Below are 16,180 nucleotides of genomic sequence, written 5' to 3'. Positions count from 1 at the left end.
AACTTATCATCTTGGGTCCTGGGTATGTTCCTGAGTAGGTGCGAATATGAAATTTGGAATTTACCGATAAAAAAATAGCAGAAGACGATGTAATGGAAGTTTTTTTACGTCCTGGGGGGCTGGGGGGGGATGTATAACCCGTTATATATTGGGCGGAGCCGGTTCCTTTTTTGAGCTTACTTAAGTAAGACCAACATCCGAGCGTCGTTATGCATGGGCAGAGCCGGTTCCTTTTTTGAGCTTACTTGAGTAAGACCAACATCCGAGCATTCAAAAAGCTTATCAATTATAGAACCCTTCGTTATTGGTATATAAGAATCACAAGATCGGAATTTCTTGTATCAGATTTTGGGATTAGAGTTGCTCTCTTTTGTAAAGTTGACTTTTATTTCAAACTTTTGGTTATTGTAAACATGACAGCCAATCCAAAGCGGTTAACAATAATATTAGAAAATAGATATTGCTACATGAACTAGGAAAATAGTTAGTAAATTCATTTGATTGGAAAGTCTGACATTTAAAATGTTTTTTTTCAAGATTCATATCGTCTCAACTTTTTCTCTCCTGTGGTGAAAATGGGCAGGGATATTTGGCAGAGGCCAAACTGAATCTTGGACTCATGCAAATCTTTGTTTACGACACTCGTGAGGTGCTTCGTTTTCAAGGATGAGAGGGGGTTTGTATCACTATCATGTATGTTTATAATGTACCAAGCTGGACCAATATCATGGGGAAGAGAGTCCTCCTCTGCGCAAGTGTAAAAATGTGGCCATTTGGGTGTAAAACTAATGACACTGAAGAAATAGGCCTACCTGCCTAAAGAAGGGTCTTCTTATTTTTCCTGTAAATATTTGAATTTCTGATTACCCATTATAAATTGACTGAGCATCCTTACTTTTGGTAATGGCTCTAAAAGCCAGTAAGCTATTGCAAGATCCATCTGCTTTAAGTGTGATCAATTTTTCCACTAAAAGCGAAGTGTGATAAGTAAAAGCTAATGAAAAGAAATCACTTGTTTTTGGAGAGTTTCGGTAATTGCTAAGATATTTTAGTCAATGCATGAATTATAATTAAGCTCATGAATCCAATGCAGTTTTAAGCTTCATTTTTTTTTGTGGTATTGGGAAGCTTGGCAAGGGGGAGGGCTAAATTAGTGAGCATGATGGTACTTCTTAGACAAAGAGATGCTGTAGATACAGTTTTAAGAGGAGAATTGGTGCAGTTTTAGGAAGAGGAGAAAATCTGTTGACAAATTTTCTCTATTAAATTAGTAACTGAGAAGTGTCTGAATCGTCAGACTACTTCAGCCATCTATGAAATCATAGATGATGATCAGGCATTGAATTTGGCTGATAGAAAAGCTAGTGAGTGACCTATTCTTGCATAATATACCAGACAAGTAAATTAACATGATTACTGTTATGACCGACAGTAAAATTGCTGAAGTTAAGGTAGGAAGTGAGGTTAGTAATTACTTTGTTGTAGAATCTGGGGTTAAGTATGGTTGTATCCTACCCCCATATATATGGGTTATTTTAATGGTCTCAGTCCTAAAGAACATAGTAAAGGATATGTGAGAAAATGGTATCAAACTATATGATAAAATTCTCCTAGACAAAAGTTATGCAGAAGACTTGTCTGTCCCAAATAAGAACATTAGAGGATGCATAAGTTTTTGGAAGTTTTGAGAGTTCAGTGTGCAAAAATAGGTTTGAGAATATATATTAATAATATTAAGTCGCTTAGACTAGGAACAAAAGAGAGCTAAATAGTAATGCTAGGTAACGATAAAATCAATCAAGTGGATTGCTTCACTGACCACGGGTAGTATCATAGGCAGCGCAATAGCGCTGCCTAAGTAAACAACAGTGTGGGCACAATGTATTATTTATTTATTTTTTTCTTTTAGACCAAGGCACTTCGCATCGAAGGAGTTGTCATAGAAACTTCGAAAGGGGGTCATTCGATTAGAAATTAAAAAGGCTAGTGCCCATTTTAATAGTTGAAAGTGATTGGAGGGCAACTAACACCCTTTCCACGCCCACCATTTCCCCAAATACATTCAATCAAAATTTTGAGATAGCCATTTTGTTCAAAATAGTTCAAAGATCCGGAAATTATGTCTTTGAGGATGACACTCCCCCCACAGCACCCAGAGCAAGTGTTATAAGTTTTGCCTTGGGGGCATATAAGGTTCTTATAGAAAGCATTGTCGTAGAAACTTCAAAAAGGGCTCACTCGATTGGAAATAGAAAGGGCTAGTGCCATTTTTAATAGTCGAAAGTGAATGGAGGGCAACTCACCCCCCTCTCTCGCCCGCTATTTCCCCAAACACTTCCAATCAAAATTTTAGATAGTCATTTTGTTCAACGTAGTAGAAAGTTCTGGAAATTAGGTCTTCGAGGATGTCCCCCCCCCCCCACACCCTCAGGGCAAGGTTTGCAAGTTATGCCCTGGGGGCATATAAGGTTTTTATAGAAAGTGTTCTCGTAGAAACTTCAAAAAGGGCTCATTCGATTCGAAATTCAAAGGACTGGTGCCCTTTCTAATAGTCGGAAGCGATTGGAGGAGGGCAACTTACCCCTCTCTCACTATTTCCTCAAACACATCCAGTCAAAATTTTGATATAGCCATTTTGTTCAACGTAGTTGAAAGTTCTGGAAATTAGGTCTTTGTAGATGACAAAACACACACCCCCCTCAGGGCAAGGTTTGTAAGTTATGTCCTGGGGGCGTGTAAGTTTTTTTTTTTATAGAAAGCGTTGTCCTAGAAACTTCAAAAAGGGCTCATTCGATAGGAAATTGAAAGGGCTAGTGCCTTTTTTAATAGTCGAAAGTGATTGGAGGGCAACTAACCCCCCTCTCGCGCCCACTATTTCCCCAATCACATCCAATCAAAATTGTATTATGTTCCACGTAGTTGAAAGGTCCGGAAATTACGTCTTTGAGGAAGACAAACCCCGCATACCCTCAAGGGTAAAGGTTGTAAATTATGTCTTTGCGGCATGTAATGTTCTTGTAGAATATTTTCTCATAAAAGTTTCAAAAAGGGCTCATTCAATTGGGAATTGAGAGGGCTAGTGTTCTTATTAATAGTCAAAAGTGATTGGAGGGTGAATGCCCAACACGCCCATCATTTCCCCAAACACTTCCGATCAACATTTTGATATAGCCATTTTGTTGAACGTAGTTGAAGGGTCCGGAAATTGCTGCTTCTACGGTTACTGTAACTAACAACACTAATGGCATTAAGTTGAAACTTTTAGGGAAATCTTAGGAGGAGCGTCAATTAAATGAAAAACCTATATGTATGCAGGTATTAAAAGGAGATATAAGCACTGTAGAGCATATAAGGACACAGGCTGTGATGTTCTACCATAGCTAGTAGTATCACTGATATTTTAAAGGAATTAATTTGATAGCAAATTAAAATTTATAGTGCCCTCTTAAGAGTCAAAAGTGATTGGAGGGCAATCAGCCCTCCTCTTTAGCTCATAATTTTCCAGACACTTCCAATCAAAATTTTAAGACAGCTGTTTTGTTCAGCATAGTTGAATGATCTAGTAACTATATCTCTAGGGTAATCGGGTAGGTCAACCCCTCAAAATGCTATGTAGTTTGCCTATTTTGCTTAAAAACTAAATGTTGCTTTATAATTAAATCAAAAGACCCTTTTTGTGTCCTGGTTGCCAATAAGGCATCTCAGCAATGTACCAAGAACGAGCGAGGGTATTAAGTTCAAATTTTCGGGGCTACTTCTGTTACTACTTTTGCTCTCGACATTTTTCTTGATCAAAAGAGTTCAATTGTATTTAGACTGTGAAGGAGTATTAACATAATCCTGGGGAATGGCATCGACGTACATCTATTGGTTCAACTGCGTGGTTGTGTTGCCAAAATTAACACTACTATTTGTGTTGTGATTCTCAAAACAGTTTGCTCCTAAAACTTACTGAAAAATTCCCATCAGGATATAAATAGTAGGCCCAAGTTCAAACTACTAAAGGAAAACCGGAAAGATTCAAATATTATTTTCTTTTTCCCTGATTTTTCCCTGTGTGCCTTGTTTGCCTCTTTTTGAATTCTTGATCAGCATGCCTAAGACTCTAGGCAGGCATGCCTTTCCAAAAACTAACCTGACAAGTATGTGTCCAATAAGAGAGTCATGCATACTTCTGCCGTTTACCCGTGCCCCAGCCATTTAAATATTTGCCTCTCAATTACTTGGACTATCTGTCTTGGCTTTTCTCTGTCTACAATTACCCAGCGTCTTGATGCAACCTATTGCAAAATACTTGATAACTTCAATTCAATTCGGACCGAGTCCAATGATTTTGAATTGAAGTTATCAAGTATTTTGCAATAGGTTGTATCAAGACGGTGGGTAATTGTAGACAGAGAAAAGCTAAGACAGATAGTCCAAGTAATTGAGAGGCAAATGTTTAACTGGCTGGGGCACTATGTCAATATAAAACGAACAGAAATTAATTAAAAACATTTCCACAAAATAAGTTTTTCAAAAAAACGTAAAGACTTAAACCAAAAATGAACAAAAATAGAATAAAATAATCTACCAAGCATACAACTCCCACAAATCAGTATCAATAAATAAATGAAACCCAAAACGAACAGAAATTAAAATAAATAACAGAGTCAAACTCAAAACGAGCAGAAATTATATTAAGGAGCTGTCAAAACCCCTATGGTTTCTAAAAGCAAGAATGCAATATGTACTTCACTGAAAAAAATTCAAATGAATGTGCATTGTCAGTTTAATATACATATGCTGATATTTATTCCTAATCTTAATTAATTTTTGATTTCTTAAAGTTATAAAAGTGAAAACATTAAATGTTTATTAAACTGACAATGCACATTCATTTGAATTTTAATTGTGATTAAAATTCATTTGAAGTTTAATTCATTGATTTTAATTGTGACATATCTGGGATATTGCAATGAAATGAAGTTGATGTAAAGAAAAAATTACAGCTGATCCAAAAAGATGAGTAACAGAAGACATATTATCAATCTGAAAAAGTATCCTTATCTCTTTATTTTGTAAAATTTTATGGAGCTTATAAACTGAAGGAAAAGTTGAATCCCACACAGAAACACAATATAGAAAAAAAAGGGTGGACCAGAGAAAAGTAAATTCATTTAAGTATATTAACCGGAAAAACATGGCGGAGACGGCACATAAACCCAACATTCCTAGAAAATTTTACCGACAGAGTTTTAACATGTTCATGGAACAACAAATTTTCATCTAAAATTATCCCAAGATATCTAAACTGTTGTACCAGTTTCAATTCCACATTATTTAAATAAAGAGAAAAAACATCAGAATTGACTGAACCAACTCGTGAAAATAGTATATACTGGTAATTCCTTTCATTTAATAGAAGAAGGTTTCGACAATACCACTCTGAAGTAGTTGATAGAGTACTATGGATGTTCAGGAAAAGCTGTGTTAAATCTGAATGGGAAGAAAAAAATCACATCATCCGCAAACATAACAATTTTACAGATTGGAAGAAAATCATGCAAATCATTAATAAAAGAAGAAATAGGGTAGGACCCAAAACAGAGCCCTGAGGAACCCCACAATTTACGGAAAATGACTTAGATCGGATTCCATTTTTACTATCATGACATTCAATTTTTCTTTCAGCAAGGTTAGATGCAAAAAAAATCAAAGATTTTGAAGAGAATCCATATTTTTTTAGTTTATTTAGTAAAAGACGGGGATCCACCGAGTCGAACGCCTTGGCCACATCCAAGAATATAGCCAAGGTGCCATGACCAGTGTCCAGCACATTATTTATTTCAATTAAAAGCTGATGTATTGCTAGTTCTGCTGATTTTCCTTTGATGAATCGATGCTGCGAGGGACGCACTATTTTATTATTACATAAATAATTTTGAAGTTACTTATGAGCAATTTTTTCAAAATTTTACTAAAAACAGATAACAGTGAAATTCCTCTATAATTTTAAGGATCCGTAGAAGCACCCCCTTTATACAAAGCTAATACATGGGCATTTTTTAAAAGATCAGGAAAAATTCCATTTAGTAAAGGCAAATTAAAAATATGTGCCAACAATGGGGCTATATTAGGAGCTATTTGTTTCACAATTTGTGCAGAGAACCCAAAATCATCCAATGAAAAACTGCTTTAGTTTCATTATATGTTTTTTAACTTCCTGAGGTGCAATTTCAGAAAAATCAAATGAGTTTGGTGCTTCATCTTCAACAACAAAATCAAGCGACTGACTCTCTTGCATATTTGTACTCGATACAATCCTAGACCCAATATTACTGAAATGCTTTCCAAAAATATCCAAAATTTCTTTTGAATCCTTCACTTTTGAACCATCAAGTTCAAGACAATTAACTCCAGAACTCGAACGATGATTGGGGCGGATTTTATCATTGATTAGCTGCCATGTCTTTTTCATATTTGACTTATACTGTAAAAATTTATCGGAAAAATATTTTCTTTTAGCATATCTTATAATAGAATTCAGTTTATTTCTATAAGTTCTATATTCCTCATAAAATACATCAGATTGGGCAGCCAGATACTGACGACGTTTTTTTCTTTTCATCTTAAGTGAGGTCAAAATACCATCCGTAATCCACGGGTCAAATTTTTTTGAAAACTCCACGCAAAAATCTTGTCGATGTTGCTTGATCTCGTAGTTGCATCATATCATTGATAAATTTCGAAAAAGCATCATTAACATCATTTGAATAAAAAATGGGGTCCAGTCTTTATTATCAATCAATTCACGCAAAAGCTTAAAATCAATCAATTTTTTCTGTCGGTAAGAATTTTTATTTCCATGTTTTTTAAATGCAGGTTGAGATAAACTTCCGGCTAAATCTAGAACAACACTAACTGGAAAATGATCAGACATGTCACATATACTAAAATAAGACTTTATCGCTTAAAAAAAAAAAAACACAAGAAAAAAAATCTTATCCAGCAAAGTTGCAGTAGTCTTTGTTACTCTCGTAGGTAGCGAAATACTTGGAAAAGGCCTGAACACAGCATGCTGTTCAGAAACACTTTATGAAAAGCCACATCGAAATTCAACAAATCAAAATTGAAATCACCTGAAAGTATTACTGTTGTTTTACATCCACCAAGTTTTACAACTAGGGGCTCAAAAATCTCAAAAAATATTTGGGGTTACTTGATGGCGGTCTATATACTGAACCAAAAATAAAAGATTCGCAGCCAATGGGACTTAATTCAACAAATAGAGTCTCACATAAACGTTCTTCCCAAACTGAAAAATCCTCAAGTATATTAACAGACGAATCCTGTCGGACATAAATAAATTGGCCACCTTTCGCACTCTCAGACCTACACCTTGAAACAGATTTCATACCCGAAAGGGACAGCATAGACATTGGAGACTTTTGCGACAAAAAAGTACGTGGAAAACGGAAACGTTTGTAGAAAAACTATAGGTACTTAGTTTTGAGTGCTTTTCGCGTGGTGATTATGATTAATGATAGTTTATTTCCTCGTACTAAGCTTCTAGCCGCATCGCCAACTTTTGAGAAATTCCTTCCCATCCCTATTGTGTGATCCACGTCTATAACATAATTATTTATTAATCACACGAGTCGGGACTTGTGAAGAGAGACCGAGATAAGTCTTCGTCAAATAGATAATTGACAAAAATCTAAATAATAGAATCTTGAAACTGATATCCTAGTTAAATAAAGGCGAATGTGTAAAAATGCGCTTTCTCTTTGATTTGTATTTGATAAATCTTATTTACGAGAAATAATTCCTGTTTTTAGTATTTAAAAGGATTTATGTGGTACAAACTCAATTACTTGTCCCCAAGACGAGTGTACTAGCCTGCCCTACTAGACAGTTGTATCAATTGAGGGAGGGAGGGGGGCACCTACCCCCTCGGTTTTGAAAAAAACAACAACAAATTTTCGAGGGTAATTGACGCAACTGCTACTAGCAGCTAGCAAATCACAGAGTAGTCTTATATTACGTGCATCAGGTTTAGGCCCAATTTCATTATACCTCATAACCCGTCATGCCTTAAGAGCATATTTGCGACGATTTTTTAATTTAGTAGTTATTAAGGTTTATTATTTGCCATTTCGTGACAGCCTATAAGTTGTAATAATTTGCAAACGACGCCGCAAAGCACCACCTCTTGCTGTCATTTGTTACAATCAGGTCGACCCACAAAAGGATTTTTAAAGATTCTTTTATATTTGACTCAATAAGGAATTTTATTAAGCCTTCATATCAAGCATTTCTTGGATCTCAAGAAAACTCCCTTTTGACAAGGAATTCCCTAGGGGTTTTATTTGACCTGCGTTATTTAACAAAGCTTGACAACCTGTCCATGAAGAAGAGCCCCTTAAATTGAATTCGACAATGATTAAGGTCCGATGAATTTTATGTGCAAGGCAAAGGTACTGCCGAACTCATAGGCATAATTAGTGCTGCAGCTTTGAGCATTTAAGCCGTTTTCAGATCAATCGACCAAGAACTATAAATTTTTTAATGTAAATTAGCGATAAATAATAAAATTGAATAAAAATCAGCATCAATAATTAAGAGAAAGTCATTGAAAAAGCACTAAAGCACTCAAAATTGCAAATCTGCCCTGCAGTGGCGGATCCAGGGGGAGGGGCCCTAGCGTAGTCTAAAGTAGTGTAATTTCCTTAATTAACTCAAGTTTGCGTTAATTAAACTTGCTCCTAACGCAAGTTTATCGGATCAACCTATTTTGCGCCCTCTCCCCCCTAAAACAATCCTGGATCCGCCCCTGCTGCCCTGAATGTTTTTAAATGTAAATCCTCAATGAGACATTACTAATGATTACCTATTCTTACATAAGGCTACAAGAACAATAAGAGAACAGTACAATTTGCACTTTAATTGGCATATCATATGGACAAAATATTAATCACACTGGACGGATAAGGTCAAGGACGGAACAAATTGCAAGATATACTTCAATAAAATGTTGTTACATACTAGAAATTATGAGAAAGATATAGAGCAGCCAAAAACATGAGAGAAACCAATATTACACCAGTTATATTCAAATTAAAATAATAGTAAAATAAAGGAAATAATTCCAAACTAAAAATGGAATGGAAAGAACAACAAGATGACAATGAAATAGAAAAGAACAGAGAACTATGTACAGATACTATGTCTAACGTAATAAAAATCATGGAGCCACGGCCCCCCCCCCAAGTAAGGCTCTGACATATTTCGTCTAGGCTGAAATAAGGAGCAAATCGCTGGTTCCACTTGATTTCTTATCAATTGGGTGGTATTTAATGAATCTTACAACTTCCCGTATATAGATTGACACATCTTCATTTGCATTAGATGGGCAGAAGTTATTATTTAATATTAAGAAAGTTCTTTAAGTCAGACTGGTCCCTCTTTTAGGGGGGGGGAGCTATACGTTCCACAGAGGCGATGGTGCAAAAAATTAGTATTTCTATGCAAGGCCGTATCCGGGGGGGGGGGGGTTACCCGGTTTGAACCCCCCCTCCGAAATTTTTGACCGAGTCGAAAATAAGTCGACAATTAGTAAAACCTAGGTAAAAATCAGTAAAATTAGTCAAAAACTGAGTCAAAAGTTAGTAACCCCCCCCCCAAAAAAAAATCCTGGATCCACCCTTGTTTCTATGCCATTGTCGGTAATATTTCCTGCTTTTTTCCAAGCAGGTATTATATACTTTTGAACCTTAGAAGGGAATGACCTAGTGACCCTCTTGACCATACTTCTCTGTGCAGAGGAAGGCAATTTTAACTGGTGCATGAGAATGAGATTCAGAAAAGGATGGTCACTAAATCGACGAAGTAGCTACTATAAAACTATGTTAAAAAGAAGAAACTTTTAAGTTTCTTTTAAAGTCACAAATGTCACACTTGTAAGTTACAAATGTCACACTTGTAAGTCACAAATGAACGGAATGAAAACATACTTTCATAAATTTCAGTAAGAAATTTATGGAACGCAAAGTCAAAACATATGAAGGTCAAAGAAGAATGTTCACTTCAACATTTACACAATTACCTTTTTCTACAATACCCAATTTTGTAACAGCAGTTTTCGACGTGAGATCTTCATGGTAAATGTAAAACAGTAATTTTTATTTTAGCATAATTTTATTTATTATTATAATGGATTTGTATGTAGCACAGCAATTTCTACTGAAAGTATTAAAATTTTCAATGTGACAATTATTATTTTCATCTACAGGGCAATGAGACATGTTCGAATGATAATTATTTTAAGTGAACTTGCTTGGGTGTCATTTCAGTCAATATTCACTGAATTCATGTATCATTTATCTTGCTATTGGTAGGGGATTATTTACCTGCAGAAACTACCGGCGTTGAAAAACAGGAATCAACAAGCATTTTGCATAGCGCGTTGCTCTGTCGAAACCACTTCTACAAGGCCGTTGTTCATACACACATTTTTTGGAGCGACGCAGTTTGGAAAAACGAAGGTTGTATTCGACGATTACAAGGGTTGTTAGATAAATATCTGACATTAAGGAGTAATTGCTTCAACAATATTTAAACCAATGCTCATTAATTGCAAACTTCCAATAAATGCCATCATAGTTCAAGCTAATTAGGTTATGAAAATTCCGAAAAAGTCATTTCCCAACAAGACAGCGCAAGGGTAAGCATGCGTTATCGTCTCCATACCATAATTTATCCATTAGCATGTGAATTTGGGTTTACAATGTTCCCTATTTTAGCCCCCACTCTCCCTTGCAATAATTTTGTTTATAAGGCTATAAAAATAACGGCTAACCAGAAAAGGAATTAGCTTAAAGAATCAAGTTATTAGCAAATAGAAACCAATTGAGAAGAGTGTTAGAGTCCCTAGTTTAGGAGGGGTCCAGAAATCAGAATAGATCCAATTTTATCCAAATAAAGGGTTCTAATTTAAAAAACAAATTTTATCCCTACTAGTGATTTTTTCCAAGGTCAGTAATTTACTGAACAACTCGCTCATAGTAGTTCGTCATCGGCGCAACGATCTTATACTTGGATTATAGTTAGTTATTTTACTATGTTAAAGCATCAAGATTGCTCACCTGAAAATAGTGATTACAAATGACTGAAAAATAAATGGCAATTGTCCAGCATTAACTAAATGTTACAAATACTGGGTCATCGTTGAAAAACATTGCACAACATGAAGAATAAAATTAATGAGATGGAAACAACGGGAATGCGATTGCATTGCTTTTTACTCGTTATGTAGCAGCTCTAATTAATAAACTGAACACAAAAGAAAAAAAAGTGACAAAAAGAACAGAGCTCGTAGAAGCAGTGTTAGCGTCTTGCTCTTCTCCCATCCGGAAATTCCATGTTGGAGACGACATTTTACCATCACCTCCATATGAATATGCCAAGACACGGAGATTGTATCTAAAAATAAACACAACATTATGAATAATGAATTTTAATGATAAAAAACATCTACTCGCAGACTCGGAGAAGCGCATTAATGAAGTCGCTTATACAGCAAAATGCTTAATTTGCATTGACTGTTCCATAAATAGAAATCTTGCTTAAAGCGCAGGAAAATAGAGCCTTTTTATTGAAGGAAAATTTCACTTCAAATAAATAGTCTAACATACAGTAAAGAATAAAGTGGGCCAGCTTAGGAGCACTAGCTTACTTGCATTATAACCGAAAATCTAAGATACGGTTTATTTTCTTTAGTGAATAAAACTTTACAGTGGAATCGTTTTCGAGAATTGGGGTTTTCGAAAGCAAATCCTTGATTTCTGATTCCAATTAATCTTTTTATCACGATTATGTACTTTTACGGTGCTTTAGTTACAAAGACTACCTTTTATTCTTTAATACTTTTTATAACAAAATTCAAGACATTATTCAATACTTGCTATTTTAGGCAATCAGATAATTCCAACGGCACATATCACTAGCCCGGCAACAGACAAGAACTATCTACCATCAGCATTCCTTCATGATTACCAGTGACCACATCGTATTCTTAACAAACATAGTAGTAATTCCCGAAAGGGTCTTATGTGGGTAACCGACAGGGTTGCCAACATCTCTATAGCTAATCAGAACCAACTACAACAGATGCAAAAATACTACGAATCCGCCGCAGCGTTCAGCTACCCGACACCAATACACTCTTAAAAGCTCATCCATCCCATCCTATTGACAATTTCTGTTTTAACCACCTCCTAAAAATTCTCGAAGATTTTAAGTACTTTTTTCATAGCTCTATCCGAGTCTAATATGGGGCTTCAACCCTTGCAAGCTTTTAGTTTTTCAGGCAATTAGTAGAACTTTACAAGGCGAACAACATGTCTATTCGGAGGAAATGTCCAAGCCACATATTCATGATGCATACAAGCCAGATCGAACGCTATGTTGCCAGTCTCATTACTTACTTTACAAACCTCGTACCTGAAGTGGGACCAAAATCACTTCATTCATAGTCTTTTTTTGCACCTAATTGCCGTTCTTTATTGCCAAAATTATGAAAAAAAAAGAACAAAACGGACTTTTTTTCTAAATAAGCCAATTTTTCAAAATTTGCTTTAAGAACCAAAATCTAAAAATTATAGTCACTTACCTTTTACCATAAGTTAATCCAGTAACATAGGCTTCAAGCTTATTTCCAATTTTGACAAATGTATCGTTAGCAGTAATCATGTCCTGGTCACTTTCCCAAACTCGCACTTTGTATCTGCAAAAGTAAATCAGCTAAAAATTAACTCAGACTTGAGGAAACTGTTAATTTTAAAATCAAACCGTATTTCTACCGTTATAGTGAAAATAGTTGATGAAACAAGAAACTCACCAACAAACAAAATCGCTGTTGACGGTTCCTTAGTGAGAAAAAAAAAAAAAAAAAAAAAAAAAAAAAAAAAAAAAAAAAGATCGATTTCCTCTTTCAAGAAATTAATTAAAAAAACTTTTTCCACAAAACAAGTTTTTCAAAGAAAAGTAAAGAACTCCATCACACAAAAACATAGCACAAATAAAATCAAATAATCTACCAAGCTTGAGACTACCACAAATCAGCATCGATAAATAAATGAAACCCAAAACGAACAGAAATTACAATAAATAGCCAATTCAAACTCAAAACGAGCAGAAATTAATAAAACTTGGGCGCAAAACCCCTATGCCTTCCCAAGGCCAGAACACAATTTGCACTTGACTGAAAAAAATATAAATGTTTTTACTTTTATAACTTTAATAAATAAAATAATTTAACATTTTGATTACTAAATATCAGTATATGTATATTAAACTGACAAATTCATTTGTATTTTTTCAGTAAAGTTCAAATTTTGTTCTGGCCTTGGGAGGGCATAGTTTTGCGCCCAAGTTATGTTAATTTCTGCTCGTTTTGAGGTTGAATCGGTTATTTATTGTAATTTCAGTTTGTTTTGGGTTTCATTTATTTATCTATGCTGATTTGTAGTAGTTTCGAGCTTGGTAGATTATTTGATTTTATTTTTGCTCATTTTTCGTTTAATGGAGTTCTTTACTTTTCTTTGAAAAACTTATTTTGTCGAAAAGGTTTTTTTTAATTAATTCCTGTTCGTTTTCCATTGACATAGTCTTTTCAGGGAAAAAGAAAATAATAATTTAGATATTTTCGTTTTTTTAAGACTTTATAATTTGGCCTTCTATTCTTGTAACTGGGAAAATTTTTCAGTAATTTTTAACAACCTACCACTTTTCAAAAATCTAGAGATAAATAATAGAGTTTAACTTAGTTTCGCACCTCCGGTAGTTGTCCTGAGTTGTAAAACATGATACAATTCGCAAAAAAATCTGTTGTAAAAAAATCTGTGTGTATGTGTTTCTACGACAACGCCTTCTATAAAACCTTATATGCCCCCTGGGCGTAACTTAAAACTCTTGTCCTGAGGGCTGTGGTGGAGTATCCTCCTAAAAAACATATTTTCTATCTGTAAATAAACTACGCTTAACAAATTGGATATCTCAAAATTTTTATTGGATTTGTTTGGGGGAATGATGGGCGTGGGGGGGGCTAGTTGCACTCCAATCACTTTCGACTACTAAAAAGGGCACTAGCCCTTTGAATTTACAATCGAATGAGCTGTTTTTGAAGTTTCTACAACCACGCCTTCTATAAAAACATTATATGCCCCCTGCGGATAACTTAAATCCCTTGCCCTGAGGGTTGTGTGGGAGTGTCCTTCTCAAAAACATAATTTCTGTCTGGGAATGAATTAGCCTACACTAAACAAAATGGCAATCTCAAAATTTTGATTGGATGTGTTTGGGTGAATGATGGACGTGGGGGGGGGCTAGTTACCCTCCAATCACTTTCGATTATTAAAAAAAGGCACTATCCCTTTGAATTTCCAATCAAATGAGCCCTTTTTGAAGTTTCTATGACAACGCCTTCTATAAAAACTTTATATGCCCCAGGACATAACTTAAAACCCTTGCCTTGAGGGTTGTTGGAGTGTCCTGCTCAAAAATATATTTTCTATCTGGAAATCAACTAGCCAACGCTGAACAATATCGGTATCCAAAAATTCTGATTGAATGTGTTTGGGGAAACGATAGGCGTGAGGAAGGGTCTAGTTCTCCTGCAATCACTTTCGACTAGTAAGAAGGGAACTAGTCCTTCGAATTTACAATCGAATGAGCCTATTTTTAAGTTTGTACGACAACGCCTTCTTATAAAAACATTATAATTATGCCCCAGGACATAACTTAAAACCCTTGCCCTGGGGGTTGTGGGAGAGTGTCCTCCTAAAAAACATATTTTCTGTCTTGAAATCAACTAGCCTACGCTAAACAAAATAGCTATCTCAAAATTCTAATTGGATGTATTTGGGGGAATGATGGGCGTGGGGGCTAGTTGCCCTCCAATCACTTTCGACTATTAAAAATGGCACTAGCCCTTAGAATTCCAAATCGAATGAGCCTGTTTTGAAGTTTCTACGACAACGCCTTCTATAAAAACCTTATATGTCCCCAGGGCATAACTTAAAACCTTTGCCCTGAGGGTTGTGGGGGAGTGTCCTCCTCAAAAACGTATTTTCTATCTGAAAATCAACTACGCTGAACAAAATGGCTATCTCAAAATTTTGATTAGAATTTTGGGGAATGATGGGCGTGGGGGAGGCTAGTTGCCCTCCAATCACTTTCGACTATTAAAAAGGGCACTAGCCCTCTGAATTTCCAATCTAATGAGGTTTTTTTGAAGTGTATACGACATCGCCTTCTATAAAAATCTTATAAGCCCCCAGGGCATAACTTAAAACCCTTGCTCTGAGGGTTGCGGGGGAGTCTCCTCAAAAACACATTTTCTGTCTTGAAATCAACTACGCTGACAAAATGCCTATCTCAAAATTTTGATTGGATGTGTTTGGGGGAACGATGGGCGTGGGGGGGGGCTAGTTGCCCTCCAATCACTTTCGAATATTAAAAAGGGCACTAACCCTTTGAATTCCGAATCAAATGAGCCTGTTTTGACGTTTCCACGACAAAACCTTCTATAAAAACCTTATATGCCCCCAGGGCATAATTTAAAACCCTTGCCCCGAGAGTTGTCGGGGAGTGCCCTCCTCGAAATCATATTTTCTATCTTGAAATCAACTACGCTGAATTGATGATGGGCGTGGGGGGGGGGGCTAGTTGCCCTCCTATAACTTTCGACTATTAAAAAGGGCACTAGCCCTTGGAATTTCCAATCCAATGAGCCTGTTTTGAAGTTTCTACGGCAACACCTTCTATAAAAACCTTATATGCCCCAGGGCATAGCTTAAAACCCTTGCCCCGACGGTTGTGGGGGAGTATCCTCCTAAAAAAGATATTTTTTATCTGGAAATCAGCTACGCTGACAAAATGGCTATCTCAAAATTTTGATTGGATGTGTTTGGGGGAACGATGGGCGTTGGGGGGAGGGGGCTAGTCGCCCTCCAATCACCTTCGACTATTAAAAAGGGCACTAGCCCTTTGAATTTCCAATCGAATGAGCCTGTTTTGAAGTTTCTACGGCAACACCTTCTATAAAAACCTTATCTGCCCCAGGGCATAGCTTAAAACCCGTGCCCTGAGGGTTGTGGGGGAGTGTCCTCCTAAAAAAGATATTTTTATCGGGAAATCA

General features: G+C 35.9%; 1 protein-coding gene across 2 annotated transcripts in view; it reads right to left on the bottom strand.

Annotated features, from left to right (window-relative positions):
* Positions 1 to 8,906: 8,906 nt before the first annotated feature.
* Cont (Contactin) overlaps positions 8,907 to 16,180 on the bottom strand; it is a 54,320-nt gene continuing 47,046 nt past the window's right edge. For both annotated transcript variants that reach the window (XM_089094449.1, XM_089094450.1), the window contains 2 exons: positions 12,653 to 12,766; positions 8,907 to 11,463 (listed from right to left, as the gene is read on the bottom strand). In XM_089094449.1, coding sequence (XP_088950575.1) covers positions 11,289 to 11,463; positions 12,653 to 12,766 — 289 coding nt within the window. In that variant the 3' untranslated portion in view covers positions 8,907 to 11,288. The remainder of the gene's footprint in view (positions 11,464 to 12,652; positions 12,767 to 16,180) is intronic.

This window comes from Artemia sp. Qi Xiang Cuo, chromosome 9, assembly GCF_049724085.1.
Source record: "Artemia sp. Qi Xiang Cuo chromosome 9, ASM4972408v1, whole genome shotgun sequence".
NCBI lineage: Eukaryota > Metazoa > Arthropoda > Branchiopoda > Anostraca > Artemiidae > Artemia > Artemia sp. Qi Xiang Cuo.
Note: the sequence above shows the minus strand (reverse complement) of the source record. Positions and strands in the feature narration are given on the sequence as shown.